The 15,715-nt window shown below is 60.9% G+C and overlaps 2 protein-coding genes across 4 annotated transcripts; both read right to left on the bottom strand.

The window, feature by feature from the left end:
- Window positions 1-80: 80 nt before the first annotated feature.
- SLC34A1 (solute carrier family 34 member 1) lies at window positions 81-4,680 on the bottom strand. 3 transcript variants are annotated; one of them, XM_054080026.1, is made up of 13 exons: window positions 4,476-4,680; window positions 4,134-4,250; window positions 3,804-3,986; window positions 3,238-3,366; window positions 3,019-3,162; window positions 2,798-2,909; window positions 2,502-2,697; window positions 2,191-2,286; window positions 1,976-2,075; window positions 1,574-1,741; window positions 1,149-1,265; window positions 848-972; window positions 81-742 (listed from the first exon to the last, which is right to left on the bottom strand). In XM_054080026.1, exons 1-13 carry the CDS (start codon window positions 4,678-4,680, stop codon window positions 188-190), a joined length of 2,247 nt encoding a protein of 748 aa, XP_053936001.1. In that variant the 3' UTR covers window positions 81-187. The 3 variants fall into 3 exon arrangements, with proteins under 3 accessions (XP_053936001.1, XP_053936003.1, XP_053936002.1); XM_054080028.1 differs by having other exon boundaries at window positions 3,238-3,316; window positions 4,476-4,614; XM_054080027.1 differs by having other exon boundaries at window positions 82-742; window positions 4,134-4,335; window positions 4,476-4,600.
- A 1,313-nt stretch (window positions 4,681-5,993) lies between these two features.
- Window positions 5,994-14,471, bottom strand: RGS14 (regulator of G protein signaling 14). Its single transcript, XM_054080022.1, has 15 exons — window positions 14,309-14,471; window positions 12,637-12,658; window positions 11,286-11,440; window positions 11,085-11,177; window positions 10,377-10,520; window positions 10,084-10,233; window positions 9,785-9,905; window positions 9,561-9,697; window positions 9,282-9,485; window positions 9,100-9,176; window positions 8,796-8,922; window positions 8,390-8,471; window positions 8,141-8,199; window positions 7,819-7,933; window positions 5,994-7,510 (listed from the first exon to the last, which is right to left on the bottom strand). Exons 1-15 carry the CDS (start codon window positions 14,351-14,353, stop codon window positions 7,284-7,286), a joined length of 1,758 nt encoding a protein of 585 aa, XP_053935997.1. The 5' UTR covers window positions 14,354-14,471; the 3' UTR covers window positions 5,994-7,283.
- Between the last annotated feature and the right edge of the window lie 1,244 nt (window positions 14,472-15,715).

The following is a 15,715-nucleotide window of genomic DNA, read 5'->3' as shown; positions in this document are numbered from 1 at the left end:
GGCAGATGGTGGGCATCTGGCACCTGAAGCCCTGGCTGGAGCTCCAGCAGGGTTTGCAGAGGCAAGAGCCTCTGTGAAGAGACACACACCCAGGCGGTGGGTGCTTGGCATTTATTAGACACCAGCTGAGCAGGAATGGTGGAAATCAGGTGGCCATGGGAGCGGTGACCTGGGTGTCCAGTGCTGGCTAGAGCCGGGTGGCACCATGCAGGGGTGGGCGAGGAGAGCCCACCCGGATGGTTGGGCCAGGTACCTCCTCAGGGTAGGAGAGGGCAAGGTTGTCCAGCCCCAGCCTGGCCTTGTCGCACGAAGGTCCCTCACGCTCCTCCCAGCCCTCGGGGCTGCGGCAGCGGTCAGTGCAGCAGAGGGTGGCCCGAGTGATGAGCTGGTCGAGGGGCTGCAGCGAGTGCATCCAGGCAGGGAGGAAGTCCCAGGTCTGCAGCCATTTGGGCAGGCGGCCGGGGCTGCGTGCCTGCAGCGCGTTCACCAGGCCCACAAAGAAGAGGAGGCCAAGGAAGGGTGCCCCCACCCCTACCAGCACCCGCCAGCCCGCCATGGAGATGCCAAAGATGAGGGAGGGCAGCAGGAGGAAGCAGACGATGAGGTACAGCACGGCAAACCAGCGGTACTTGGCGGTGCGCTCACCCAGTGCCTTGGCCATGCGGATGGGCAGACGGGTGAACGGCAGTGGGTACCACAGCAGGATGCCAGAGATGTTGAAGAAGAAGTGGCAGAGGGCGATCTGCAGGGACGGCATGCCCATCAGGCTGGACGTGTGGGCTTCTCCCAGCCCTTGCCTTGCCCAGTGCTCCCCACCAGCCTGGCCATGGCCCTGGGCTGCCCGTACCTGGAAAGAGCTGGCCAGCTTGTCCCCTGGGCTGGCCAGGGCAGCCAGGATGGCGGTGGTGGTGGTGCCAATGTTGGAGCCCAGGGTGAGCGGGTAGGCACGCTCGATGCTGATCACCCCCAGGCCTGAGGAAGAGGCACCATATCCCATCCCATTGCTCCTCTTCAGCACTGTCCCCATACTCTCCCCTTAGAAGCACCTTAGGCACTGCTCCTTCTGCCCCTCTAAGCACCCCAGCACCTGCAGGCCATTGCCAGGGGAACCAGCACATGGCAGGGGACCAAGCATGGCCAGGACTCACCGATCAGGGGTGTAATGGCCGAGGTGAAGACAGAGCTGCTCTGCACCACGAAGGTCATCCCAGCACCCACCACCATGGCAAAGTACCCTGTGAGCCAGCTGAGCGGGTGTGGAAGGTCTGCCACAGCATGGACACATGAGCTTGGAGCTGCCCAGAGCTCCTACTTAGTGCTGGGGAGGGGGCTGGGAGGCCAGGCTCTGGGGATGGGGTCAGGCTGTGGGGATGGGACCAGCCTGGTGTCTGGGGAGAGAGGATGTGGAGTGGGGATCAAGGGCAAGCACAGGGGATGGGAGTCAGCCAGGGCTGGGTCTGAGGATGGCAGGTGGGGGTAGGGATGGCGATAAGGAGAGGGAGAGGGATGGGGGTGCTGTAAGGCAGGCAGGGTCCCATCCCACTCACCCCATGTCAGTTCCTATCTCACTCACCAGTGTTAATGACCTTCTGGATGGCTTTGGCCACCTGCCCCTTGAGCAGGGAGTTGAGGAGTTTGACGAGGAGGATGAGGCAGGTGCAGAGCACGATGAGGGACCCGGCGAGCAGCACCAGCCCCACGGCCAGGTCAGGCAGCGGTGTGTCGGTGAAGAGGTGCTCGCCTACCCCACAGCATGGCTGGGCGAGGGGCTGGGGCTGGCCCAGCCCCACTCACAAACCTACACCCTCAGACAGCCCCACATCTGAGACCCAGCCCCAGCATCTCCCATCCCTGCCCCACATCATGACTCCAGCCCCATGCCCACCAATCCTGCATCCCACATACAAGTCCCCAGCCCCACCTGCACCTCCCCAGGCCTGACCCCAGCCCTGGGCAGCCCCTCACACCCACTCACACTTCTGCCGGGTGATGTTGTGGAGGCTCTCGGTGCCCTTAGTGCTGCAGTGGCCAGGGGCTGTGCAGTTCGGGGTGGGCCCAAGCCCCACAGTAGCTGTCTGCAGGGAGAGGGTGGGCTGCAGCCGGCTCCACAGTGTCCTCAGCCAGCCCCTGCCCCACACCCATTCTCCATGGGATCCTTGGGTGGCCTCAGCAGGGCCATGGGCACCTCACCTGTGGGGGCACGGGGCCACACCAGATGCGGATGAGGCTTCGGTTGCGCAGGCTCTCATCTCCCGTTGCGATGCCCGTAATCACAGACTTGTCCAGCTGCAACAACACAGATGTTGGAGAGCCCTTGGGGGCTGACAGCACCCCTGGCTTGGGGACATTTTTATTGGAATGGGGACACCACTGCCAGCTTGGGGACACCTGGACACAACCACTATCGAAGGAAGACCAGCGCTGGGGACATCACCACCAGCATAAAGGACACAAATGCTGGAGGACCACCACTAGCCTTGGGACACCACGGCTGAGGAGACCTGGATGATGAGCTTGGTGAAGGGCTCGGTGATGATCTTCAGCAGGTCGGGGGCATCCTTCCCGCTGCGGATGTTGAACGTGGCCACGACCAGGCGGGTGACATGGTGCAGGTACCCGCTCACCACCTCCAGCGGCAGCAGGACCAGCACTGACAGCCAGTTGAAGCAGTCATGCACTGTGGCACCAGCGAAGGCTCTGCACAGAGGAGCCTGTCAGCACGGGATGGCCTCTGGGAAGCAGCCCCCAGCCTCCAAGTCTCTTTTGAGGGACTTTGAGCCCCCTGACCAGCTCTCACCTTTTGAACTCACTGCGGTCACCAGCCTGCATGAGGGCCACTATGGTGTTGGTGACAGAGGTACCAATGTTGGAGCCCATGATGATGGGGATGGCAGAGCGCACCTCAAGCACTGGGGACAGAGACACCCGCTAGTCCCAAATGGCCATGCTCAGGGTGATCCCATCCAGCCACCCCATCTCCCAGCCTCAGGTCCTGGGGAGGCCCATGGGTGCACTTACGCCCTGAGGAGACCATGCTGACGATGATGGAGGTGGAGGTGGATGAACTCTGCACCAGCACAGTCACCAGGATGCCCACAACCAGCCCGGCCACTGGGTTGGAGAGGATGGCATTGTCCTTGAAGATGTCCCCGGCCACCTTGCCTGCAAGAGACTGTGGGCTGCAGGGTGCTGGCACAGTGGCTGCCACTAGGTGCCCAGGTGCCCCTGCCACCCTACCTCCAGCCAGCTGGAAAGCAGAGCTGAGCACATCCAGGGAGCACACAAAGAGGTACAGGAACCCAAACATCAGGGGCACCTTGAGAAGGGAGACACAGATGGACTGGACCCTGGCCCAGCACCCCAGCTCTGCACAAGACAAGAGAGAGTGTTAAACACTAGCTGCGGCACGGGCCCAGCTCCCTGGGCTCCCACAGCCTCATGCCATTCTCCCGTGTGCCCCGGCAAGATGCAGCTTCAGTTGTGCCACCACTCCCTGGGTCCCTTCCATGTCCTCCCACCATGGAGCACCTTGCGCCGAGTGCCTATTGCCCCTCAACTCTGCCTGTGGCAGCCCTGGGAGTTGAGAGTTTCTGCTGCCGGCAGGCAACCCACTGCCCTGGGGGTCTGGATGGGGTGCCAGCACAAGGACTGGCACCATGGGGCAGTGGGCAAGAGTTGCTGCCAATCCCAGGGAAAAAGCTGGGGCTCTCCTGGCATCCCACAGTCCTGGCACCCTGAGCCCTCCCGTGGGTGCCTCTGGGGACCAACCCAGGTGCTGTGTGCCCACCACCCAATGATCTCACCTGGCTTCTGCAGCTCGTCCAAGCCCAGCCGGGGCCCCTGCCAAGGCAGCGCATCCAGCTCATAGCGCTCCCTGCCCTCGCCCAGGAGTCCCGGTGAGCCAGGGCAGGGGAAGCCATGGTCAGGGCAAGGCACCGCACCGACGGTGAAGGGACAGGCATGGGCTCCCGGCAGCCGGTGCAGAGCTGAGGAGATGGGGTACCAACATTATAGCCCTCCCCTATAGAGGGGAACCAGGCACTGCCTGGGCCAGGGTCTGGCCAGAAGAGGCCAGAAGAGCTGAGCCCAGTGGGGTGAGGAAGAGGAGGAGGAGGAGGGCTGGAGGCACCTACCTTGGGGGCTGGGGCAGTAGGCAAATTGGGGCCCATGCACCACCCTTCCTCCCCGCACTGGGCAGCGGGGCAGGGCTGGGCTCTCCCTCCGGTAGGGCAGCATCTCTTCTGCTGAGGCTGAGCAGAGGTGGCCGTGTGTCACCACAGTGGAGCCACAGCTATGCTGTGCCAACCACCACTGGGTTTCCAAACCCCTGCAGTGCTGGCACCACCAAGGAGGACCATCCCATCACCCAGTGGTCCTCTGGGGCACCAGCAGCTGCTGTGCCATTTCAGTGACGGCTCACAAGGGCAGGCAACAAGCATGAGGAGGGGACCCCTCCTGCCCAGGGCCCTGCTCACCTGGGGCTGGCCAGGCACTCAGGGCAGTGCCGTGTCCACATGCCACATCCACATGTCCCTCCAGCGAAGTTGCCCACAGGGCACCGTGGCCCTTTATACGCATGCCAAGAGCAAAGTCTAAGGAGCCCTGCGCTGCCCCTCGTCTCCGCTCACTGCTCACCTCCTCCCCAGAAATTCCTGCAGTTAATGGGTAACCCCACAGCATCCCACGTCAGCAGTGGTCCTGGGGTAGGATGGAGCACGCGCCCCCGGGGTACCATGCTGCCGGCACACACTTCCTCGCCTGCCCGAGGCTCAGCATTGCCCCTGGGAGAGCAGCAACCAGCGTGGTTGTGCAAAGCCAAGGTGGTGCTGGAGCCCAGTGCCCAAGGGGTGGTGCCAGAGCAGCCTCAGCTCCGCACCAGTTGGTGCTGAGTGCTTCATCCCCTTCACAGGAGGAAGAGGAGGGCTTGGTGCTGGTGCTGTTGACATGTCCTGAACTGGAGGCAAGGCCATTCACACATCCACCAAACTCAGATCTATCCAAGCATCAACTGCAAGGGGCCTGGCTCTGTGCAAAGCGTGTGCTGTCCTCGCCACCAGAGCAGTGGCAGTGGGTTACGTCAGTGCCGGCGTGGTCCCCCATGGTCCAGCTCAGCCTGTGCCAATAGCTTGGCATGGAAAAGCTGGCAGGGCTGCAAGGGCTGCTTGGGGCAGAGCCTGCATCTTCACAGCACGTGCAGTGCTGGGGCAAACAAGAGCAGAGAGACGCCAGTGTTGTCGTCACCACCTCCTTGATGCCATTTATCATTACCCACTGTTTATGCCTCTCCAGCCAAGTTTCCATCCACCCATGAGGCGCCTGGCCAGTTTGTCTCCACATCTGCCCAGGGAGAGTCAGAGGCCAAGGACCCCTCCAGCCTGGGCACCTGCAGGGAGTGGGCATGGAGGGGCCACACAGCCTAGGATTAGACACTTCCAGGCCCCATCACCAGGGACAAGCCAGCTGTGATTGTATGAGGGGAGAGTTGAGAGATCTTGGGTACCCCAGAGAGCTCAGGGACAGCCTGGGGACATCCCTGCCCCTGCTGGAGCATCACCGAGCCTCTGCTGAATCACAAACTGGTAAAGCTGAATGCCAAGGAGGTGCCACAGCAGGGAAAAGGTCCTGCCTCTGGAAGACTTGGGGACCCTTCTGGTCAGGGGCTGCAGCCAGTGGCACCCACAGAGCCTGAGCCAGGCTGCAGTGGGCATGAGGCCAGTGCCCACGTTGCCCCGTGGCCAGGAACTCTTGACCAGCTGCCCCCACAATAATTAACCTGGTGAGGCCCTGGCAGCTCCGGCTGTCACTCATTGACAGGGTCAGGGCTGAAGTCCTCAGCTGCACTGGCCCCACAGCTTCCTCTACGCCATCAGCAGTGTTGGGAAAACAAGCCCCTGGCATCGGCCCTCGCTGCTGGGCAGGGTGGCACCAGGGCCAAGGGCTGGCTCCAGGCCAGGCCTGGCCCCAAGGGGGGCTCTGTGGGGTATGGGGAGGCCTGGTGGGACATTGCTGCCAGGAAAAGCACTGTCCGGCCTCGGCATCTGAGGAAGGAGAGGGACGCATGTCCAGGCAATGCTCTTTATTTCCCCCGGTTTCACACCACAGACGGGACTGAGCAGCACCACGGAGACACAGGGGAGCTCTGACTAAGGCCGTGGGGCCACAGCAGCATGGGACTGGGTGCTGTTGAGGGGCTTTCTCCATTGCAGAGTGGGTCTGGGACCTCTGGGCACATAGGGCTGCCCAGGATGGGGACCTGCCAGCAACAGCCAGGTCTGGCAGAGCTGGGCTTAAGGCTACTGCTCACCATAGTTGCCAGCAGGGATACCAGGCTGGGCACACGCTGGGCGCTCATACACCAGGCTGTGATGCTCAGCACCGAGGGGTGCTGCATTCCTCTGGGACAAGGCAGGTGGATCCCCAAGGGCCAAACACCCATGGCCCCAATCAGGCTGAGATACGGGACAGCTATGGATATCTGCTCCTGTGGGTTTGCTTCAGCAGCCACCCACACAAGACCTCTCTGCAGGGAGGAAGGCTTCTTTGGCATGACCTGCTGGATCTCTCAGCTTGGGGCAGGAACTACACATGGCTCTGTGCCCTGCTCCACAATGGCACTGAGTTTGGCAGGATCAGGCCCAGCCATGCTCTCGCAATGCAGAGAACAACCTGCCTGGGGTGCAGGCCAGCAGGGCCATGCTTACCCTCCTGGGATGGGTAGACTCACACATCAACAGCGGAGGGACCCCTATATCTGCAGGGTCAGGGAATGGATCTGGCCCTGAGCTCCAAGAACACATTCGCCTGCCCCTGCCTGCCCACAGCACCGGGGTATGGGGCTGGAGCCCGCCTTGCCAATCCATCCACCTGTGTCCTCTCTACCCTGCACACCTTTCGACTCAGGGGTGCTTTCCCCAGCTGAACAGTCCAGGGGGCTGTGCTAGCCCAGCACAGGCAGGATTTGCCGGGGTGTCAGCTCTGCCTCAGGCAGAAGCACTGGGCAGGACAGTGCCAGGCATGTGTAGGGCGTTGCAAAGTGCTTTGCAACAGTGGTTCAAACTATGTACAGGACTCCCTTCATATGTACCAGGATGTGACCCCACCGAGGGCCATGGCAGCTGCTCAGCCAACTCACAGCGACACGACACAATAGTTTGGGACAGGACGTGGACGAATCTGCGGTCCAGGCAGTGTCGGCAGTGCAAGGCAGGGGCTGGTCAGACCCCGTGTTGAACCCCAGCATGGCCCGAGGGTACCATGCACTGGGTGTGGACATGCAGCAGGACTCATCGGGGCTCATGGTCAACTGGAGGCTGAGCTTGTGCAGGCTGAGGATGGACATTCCCCTCGGAGCCTGGGTGAGAGGTATGGGGCTGATCTGACCCCTCACAGGCCCTGTCATCCTGCCCTGGGAGCTGAAGGAAGTCAGGCAGGACCAAGTCCTCCTTGGAGAGCAGCCCACGCTGGTCGTTGGCCCGGCAGCTCTGGGCACGGTTCAGTAGCTCCACCAGACCTGAGGAAAATGCAGGTCACACACTTGAGCTTGGCACTTGGGTTCCTGTCCTAACGCCCTGGCTGCCCTCTCCACCTGATGTGACCCTGAATACATCCCAGGCACAGCACCCACACCTTCTCGCTGCTCCATGCCAGCACCCAAAGGACCTTGCACCCATCCCCAGCACACCAGGGGACCCTAATTTTCCCATATCCTATTTGCAGTTTGATGGGATCCTGCAACCATCCCCAACAAACCTGGGGCCCTGCATCACTCATCCTGTATTTTGACCCAGCCCCTCAGGTTTCAGACACACCAAATCTCACCTTCCAGGTCATACGTGCGGCGGTTCAGGTTCGTGGCAGCTGAAGACCGGGGACGGGAGAAGGAAGATGGCATCTCCCACAGCACATCAGACTCTGCTGCTGTTGGGCTTCCCTCCTGCAACCGACAGCCCAGGCCTCAGCGACAGAGCAAGAAGGCAGAGCTTCCCCAGGCCACATCCCCATTGCCCTCCCTGTCCTTCACCTCAGTAGGTGCTTCCCAGCCCAACAGCACATGCCAGGATCACACAGGACACTTTCCCTATGGACCATGGGAGCAGCCTTGGGGGCAACTCCGTCTGGGGTGGTGGGATGTGGAGCTCACCTCGCTCTGGAGGGGGGAGGGGGCAGCAGCAGCCTCAGCACTCTCTGTCACTCGCATGTCTGCAAGGTAAGGAAAGATGCTTAGCACCCTGTGTCAGTGCCCTGGCCCTAGCCTAGCTGGTGACAGGATAGAGCCCACGGAACAAAAGCTGTGGCCAGCAGAAAGCAGCTTAGCTCAATGAGCATTTTATGGGGGAACACGGCTCAGAGAGGAGCAAGACACGGCCTCGGTGTAGGGGGAACACATTACCAGTTGGCGTTTCCAGGATGAGTTTCTGAGCAGCCACTGTGCTGACCAGCTTCTCCAGGTCCAGGGTGGTTGGCTCACCTTGCTGCAATGGGAAGAGCCAGCAGTGTCACACTCACTGCAACATGGCAAAGGCAGCCAGGCTGAGGTCCTGTGAGATCCCTGGCCAGATTCTTCTGGGTCAAAGGCTGCACAGTGCAGAGCACACCCACCAGTCCCTCCCAGTCCATGGTGGGCTACCACAGCCCACCTCAAACACCAGTGACTCTCCCCAAGCCCCTGGCATGGCCTGCTGGTCCTCACCACTGCCTGCAGTCCCTGGTCCGAGCCCCAATCCCAGGGCCTCCCTCCCAACAGAATCCCAGCCACGGGAGGCTGGGACTGCGCCCACCGAGGTGCAAACCCTCACCCGCCGCAGCAATGCCACCTCCACGCTCACGCCGTACTTCCCCAGCACAGGCTGCAGTGCTTCCCGGATGCGCTTGGTTGACTTTGCTGTGATGCGGATGGTCTTGTTGAGGGAGGAGATTTCCAGCCTGTGGAGGGAAAGAAGATGCTGTCTGCAGGCAAACACAGACAGGCAGGGCAGGCAGGGGCAGAGCCAGGGTGTTTGGGACTGCCTGCGGAGTTGGGTGTTGGGCACTGTGAGTGGCGATGCATGATGTGGACAAGACGTGTGGGCAACAGCATCAAGCCCCAAAGCTCCCACTCACTCAAAGCTTATCCTGTTTTCCAGCTTCACTTCCTGGTCTGCCAACACGGAGCACTCCTGGTCCAGCACTAATGGTTTCTGGAAAAGCCAAACCACGAGGAGAGAGCAAATAGAGCAGCACATGGTTTCAGTCTGGGGACAGTCTGGCTGGCCAGAGACACCTCTCCCTCCTGCTTACCATACCTGCTCATTGCCCACCAGATAGACCTTGATGTCGGGGAGGCTGAAGCCACGCTTCTCGCATATCCCTGCCAGCATGTCGCGGATGGAGTGGCCAGGCCGGACAGAGGCCAGCGAGGCTGTGCCGTCAGGCAGGTACACACAGCAGTACTTCATGGGCTTGGTAGACAGCTCTGCCTCACTGCCACCCAGGCTCTTCCGATGGCCCTGTGGGAGGGATGCGGCATGATGAGCATGGCTGGTGGCACTGTGATACCACGGGGCCTCATGACAATGACCCACCTCGGTCCACGGGCTGGCAGCCGTGCTGGCGGCAGTGCTGGCAGAGGACAGGAAGCCCAGGTCCAGGCTGGCCGAGGAGTTGAGTGAGCCCTGGGACTCTCGCCACAGCATGGCACTCCCACCACCTTCTCTCCCCTCTAGGACAGACAGAAGGACAGTGGTGGGGACTACAGCTCCCTTTGGGACCTCATGGTCCGGGCTGCCCTGCTCAGCACAGCACCTACCTGCCCAGGAGGGCTCCCGACGCTCTCCCTTCCTGAAGGACCGCCGGGGACTGCGGTTGGCACCACTGCCTGCCGTCTCCACACCCAGTGGCAGGGACTTGCCCAGCTTCAGCTTTGACTTCTGGGGCAAATAGAGAAGCATCTCAGCTAAGCTTCTGTATCGCTTTCCCTGGTCCCCTGAGCTGCTTGTCTGTCCTTGGCCCGCGGGCTGGGTTTGCACCGAGCAGCAGGGAGGCAACCCAACACCATTTTTTCAGGTGAAGGGACAGGTCTTTGTCCCCGCTTCCCACCCTGCTCACCTTGCTAAGGTCAGGCGGGGGGCTGCTGCTGCGGGAGTGGGGCTGCAGGTCAGGCAGGGGCTGCCCCTGGCTCTCTGCCCGCAGGCAGGCTTGGTAGAGTGGGGATTTCACGAAGCGCGTGTAGCTGTCAAACTTCATCAGGTTAAAGATCTACAAAGGGAAGATGCATCTCCTTAAGGCCCTGACCCACCCATCGCTCACTCCAGCCACTGCCCCATGGTGACAGCAGTGATGCTGGGTGGTCCCACAGCTTCCACCGTGCAGGTGGGGTGGAAAACGGGTGCTGCTCATACCTGGAGCTGCTGGGTGCGAAACATGTCTGGGGAGGGGGTAGCCAGCATGTCCTCCCCAATCCAGGCCTGCTTGTCTATGTTCACTGGATTGACCGAGTGACTGGAAAGGAACTCATCGTAGATCCGCCGCGCCTCCTGGGCCAGCTAGGGAAGCAGAGGTTCAGGCCGGGACCAGGAGCTACCTCCTCACTGCTACCCTATGAGGAGCTCCTGGCTCACGCTATGGAGCCACCTGAGCGGCCAAGTGTCCCTGGGACCATCTCAGTACGTGGGCAGACACTGGAGCCAGCGTCCCCCACACAGCACCACATTCTGGGCACAACACACTGGTCTCTCCCCGGAGGTACAGCCCAAGGTAGGAACTGTCACCCCAGCCACATGGCCCTGTCCCCACAAGCCCCGTCTAGTTCTCTGCCATTGCTCTCTTGTCCTCCCAGCAGCACCCTCCACCCTCTGGATGCCCCAGGCTGGATAAGCATGTCCTGCTCCATGGGACAGGCAGTCCCAGCTATGTCTTTTCAGATGCACATCGCATCCATCTCCTTGTTCCTCCCACAGGAAACCCCAGCCAGCTCAGCCTCCCCTTGCAGGGGTCTGCTGAAACTCCGAGACATGCAGGCACGACAGCCACCTCCACCTCTGCTCACATCCATCCAGCAGCTGCGTGACCCAGGCTCAGCCACACCGTTACTGCACGGAGGTCGGTACCTGCTGCGTGTTGCTGGCTGGAATCTGCTGGAAATGCTCGCATGCCTGCCAGAAGTAGACGTTTTCAGCACTGAACTCCTTCTTGAGGAACTCCTGCAGGGCAGAGAGAGCTGCTGGCCTGGTCGGCACCACAGCCGTAGGATGGCTTGGTTGCCGATGGCAGATGGGAACGAGGACCAAGGTGTGTGCTGTGGCACTCACAGTGAAGTAGGCGACGGCCACGTGGTCCTGCAGCAACGTCTCGAAAGATTCAGCCCAGCTGACCACAGACCCCTGTGTGGAGCCACAGGTGGTCGGCGGTCCTGTCAGGCTGTTCACGCTGTGGTTGCTGCCACGGGCCCTGGAGGCGTTTAACTCTGAGACAGAAAAAAATTCAGTTCTGGCTGCCTGCATGTCACCCTATGTCATCCCCTATCCCCAGCAGCCCCTCATATCTGCAGCGAGTTCATCCACCCCATCCTGACTGGATCCAACAAGCCCTCAGGTAGGGAACGCGAGGAGCATCTTCAGCAGATCGAGCACCATGATGCCACAGCTGGCACCTTCCGGTGTGACAGCACTGCCTTCCAGTGCTGGCTGTCCTCTCCTCCCCGGGGTGTTCCATGACTCCACCTGTGAGTCATCTCCCAGGGGAACAAAGCCCATGCGTGGGGAAGGCACCCAGCCGGGGAGGGAAAGCAGGGTGGATGGGGACATGGAGGGTACATGTCATGAAGGGAAGCTCGGAGGATGGGTAAAGGTGCCTGAACTTACCTTCTGTGCTCCTCTGGCCATGATGAGGAGCAAACACAGCAAGAGGAATGCACAGAAAGTGTCATCCCCAGCTCCCAAACCCAGGTAAACCCACCCCTGGGGAAACCCGAGGTGACTGTGCATTCAAATAGAGTTGCTCTGCCAAAAAGATGGAAGTTCCCAGGGCCAACCCCAGCTTTTGAACTGGTTTAGCTGGTGAGCAACTGGGAGCAGAGAGCCATCTGCAAAAGAAGGTAAGGGTATGGAAACAGGGTTCCCCTGGCAAAGCTGGTGGGAGCAGACAGCAGGCTGCTGCTTTGCTGAGCTCCCTGCCCTTCTTCAGTCCAAATCACAGGGTAACTGTGTATGCAGGTGGGAACAGCACCCCCCGGCACCCTGTACTGGCAGGATCCTGTAGCATGGCCAATGTGTGCAAATGGGCCAGCAAAGATACCTAGTACACAATGAGACCGATGGACAGACAGACCACCTCAGAGAGCTTGGGGCTGGCTGGTATCCAGCTTCTGCTTGCCGCAGGAAGCTCCTCAACCCTCAGCACCCAAGGGTGCCAGCTGAGCAGCTAGAAGGGAGGGACAGGTGCCACAGGGCTGTGCAGGAGGGATGGGGAGGTACAGCAAGTCCCTGGCACAAGCCTGGCACTGCGGGGGTCCAGCCATGCACCCGCCCACGGCACAGCCTGTGCTGACACAGGACCTGGCTCTCTGCTGGCTTGTTGCCCCTCGCATCAGGCTGGCTCTGGGCTTCCCCCGCCCCTGAAGATGATGCTGGCCTCCCATCCCAGAGCAAAGAGCAGTCTTACCTCCATCCGACACAGCCGGGCCCTGTGGGGATGGAGAGAAGAGAGGTGAGAGAGGACACAGGGCATCTGCCAGCCCGGTGGAGCGGTACCTGGGCAGACAGCAGCGTCAGGGCAAGCCCAATCTGAACCCAGGAGTAAGGGACATAGGCTGCCAGCGAACACTGCTCTGGTGTCACCTGCAACACGGACAGCCGCCCCATGCCAGAAGCAGGACATGAGGCTCCCTAGCCCAGAGGCAGTGAGTAGGAGTAGGAGGTTACAAGGGGTGCACAGCTTTTCTCCCACCTCTCTTGTACCCACTGCCCTGGGGTCAGGACAGTAATTGGGAAAGGGCAGGTGCTGCTGCTGCTGGGGACAAGAGAACCAGCCTCCCCAGCACAGGAAGAGGAAGGAGGAAGGGAGGGAAGGAAGGACAACCACAGCCCTAGGCAAGCAAACTGCCTGCTCCCTCTTTCCTTGGGGCCTGGGGCTACTGGAGCGACTGAGTCCTACCATACCTGCCAATGAAAGGCACAGCAGGGCAGGGTGCCCTGCATCATCCACTAGGCTGCCTCAGATACCTGCCGTGGGGTTGTGGTACCCCAGGACCCACAGCAAGCAGAAGCAGAGCCTCTGCAGTCAAAGCCAGACAAGCACCCCCTTGCACAGCGCTGCCTCTCACTGCCTGCGCCCACTCTGCCAGCCCCACACACCCCTGCCTGCCCTGCCTGCCCCTGCCTTTCCCCTTCCCAGCCCCACACACATCAGCCCCATTGTCCTATTCCTACCTGTACCTGCTACCCTACCCCACATGTTGCTGCTGTGCCTCTTACCCCATACCCTACCTTGCCATCTCCTTGCTCTTCCTCATCCATCCCTGCTGCTCACACCCACACAGCTCTGCCTTGCCTGTGCCACCCAGCCCCTCACACCAGTGCTGCTGGCTCCTGTTAGCCCATCCCTATATTGCTTGCCCATTGCCCCATGTCATACATCTCCACTTATATCACTGCCTCAGCCTCGTAAGCCCCTGCCTGCTCCTTACCCCGGCCCTATAGGTCCCTGCCTGCCTGCTACCCATTCCCACATACTGCTGCCTGCCTAGGTCTGTCTGCTTGGGATACCCAAGCCCCATACAGCACCCATCTGCCTGCTACCCAGCCCCACAGCTCCTGCCTGCCCATTAGCCTCTCCATACCCCTCTGCCTGACTGTTACCTGGCCCCATGCATCCCTTTGTCTGCCCAGTGCCCAGCCCCACATCCCCTGCCTGCCCAGGACTCAGTTCCATACAGCCCCCATCCGCTTGGTGTCTGGCTCCACAGCCACTGCCTGCCTTGCACCCAGCCCCACAGCCCTGCTGCCCAGTACCCAGTCCTGCTGCCCATTATCCAGCCCAACATCCCTGCTGCCCAGTTCCCGGTACTTATCCCTGCTGCCTGGTGCCCGGTATCCACCCCTCTGCCCAGTGCCCATCACTGCTACCCAGTGCCCGGTACCCATCCCCGCTGCCTGATACCCATTCCTCTGCTCGGTGCCCGGTCCCACATCCCTGCTGCCCACTGCCCATCCCTCTGCTCGGTGCCCGGTGCCCATCCCTTTGCCCGGTACCCACCCCGGTGCCCGGTGCCCATCCCTCTGCCCGGTGCCGTGCGGGGCAGCGCCAGGGATAGGGACGGGCACCCCGGACTCACCATGCGGCCGTTGTGGACCAGCAGCAGCTTGGCCTTGCCCTGCATGCCTGGCACCGCCCGGCCGAGCGCTACCGGCGCGGCCCGAGCATCCCCGGCGCGGCGCTCCCGACGCTCCCGGCACTACCGCTTTCGGCTGCCGGAGGAAGTGTCGCCTTGGGAACCGAGACCGCAGCGGGGGGAGCGGGGCCGCCCTCCCGCCCCGCCCCGGCGGGCACCGGCTCCGGGCCGGGAGGCGCCGCGGCCACGCCCGCATCCACGTCCCCATCCTTGTCTTTGTTTCCATCCGCATCCCCATCCCCGTCTGCATCCCCGTTCCCATCTGCATCTACATCCCTGTTCCTGTCCTATCTGAATCTTTTCCAACCTAAACGGTTCTGTGACTGCTCATCCATCCCCATCCCAAGCCTTATCTCTGTCTTCCTTTGTTACTCCATCCCAGTCTGCATCCCCATCTGTATCTACGTCTACATCCCTGTTCCCTATCCCTATCCCTGCTTCCATCTGCATCCATATCTGTGACCCCATCTCCACCTGTATCCCCATTCCCACCTGCATCTACATCTCTGTTCCTGTCCCCATACCCATCTGAATCTTTTCCAACCTAAACAATACTGTGATTATGTGAATCCTCTTCCACATCTCCATCCCCAGCCCTATACCTGTCTTCATCTGCATCTCTGACTTCCATCCCAATCTGCATCTCTGTTCCCATCTGCATCCTGCATCCACATCTACATTCCCGTTCCCATCCCAATCCCTATCCCCCTCCCTGACCCCATCCCCACCCAGTCCCCATCCACATCCAACTCAGTCCTCATCCCCAGCATGGCCTGTGCCACCTCAGGGTCACCACGCCACTGCTACAACTCTCACGGTCCGGGCAGCCCGAGGGGGCTCCTCCTGGCTATCACATCACCCCAGGGCAGGAGATGCAGGGGCAAGGAGGGCATCAAAATGCCCAGTACACTCCTCTGCCAGCCTGGTATCATTTGTTGTGGTTACGCTTGGCCAGGCAGGCAGCTGCCTCCCAGCCCCACACCATGCAATGGGTCTGGGGGTGTCCTATTTGTGGCTGGTGTTCAGGGACGGCTGCCTCTCCCACGGACGCCGGCAGAGCCTGGCAGAGAGGAGTGGTGGACGTGCAGCTTGGAGTCACCAAACTGATGCCTAAGCAGTTTTGCCCATCTCCTACGTTGGGGTTCCATGCTCATCAGCAACCACAAACCAGTTGAGGATATTTTAGGATATTTGTTAGGAAATACAAGTAACAGTTAGAGGATAAACCGCAGAGCACCATGGCAACCCACTCATGGAAATGCTATTAACTGGGACATAAGGTGGGTGATTAACCTATCAAAAGCAGAACCCTAACATTAAGTTGGGTGCAGATCTATGCAGAGAAAAATG

Source organism: Cuculus canorus, chromosome 14 (assembly GCF_017976375.1).
Source record: "Cuculus canorus isolate bCucCan1 chromosome 14, bCucCan1.pri, whole genome shotgun sequence".
NCBI lineage: Eukaryota > Metazoa > Chordata > Aves > Cuculiformes > Cuculidae > Cuculus > Cuculus canorus.
This window is presented reverse-complemented; position numbering and strand designations above follow the sequence as displayed.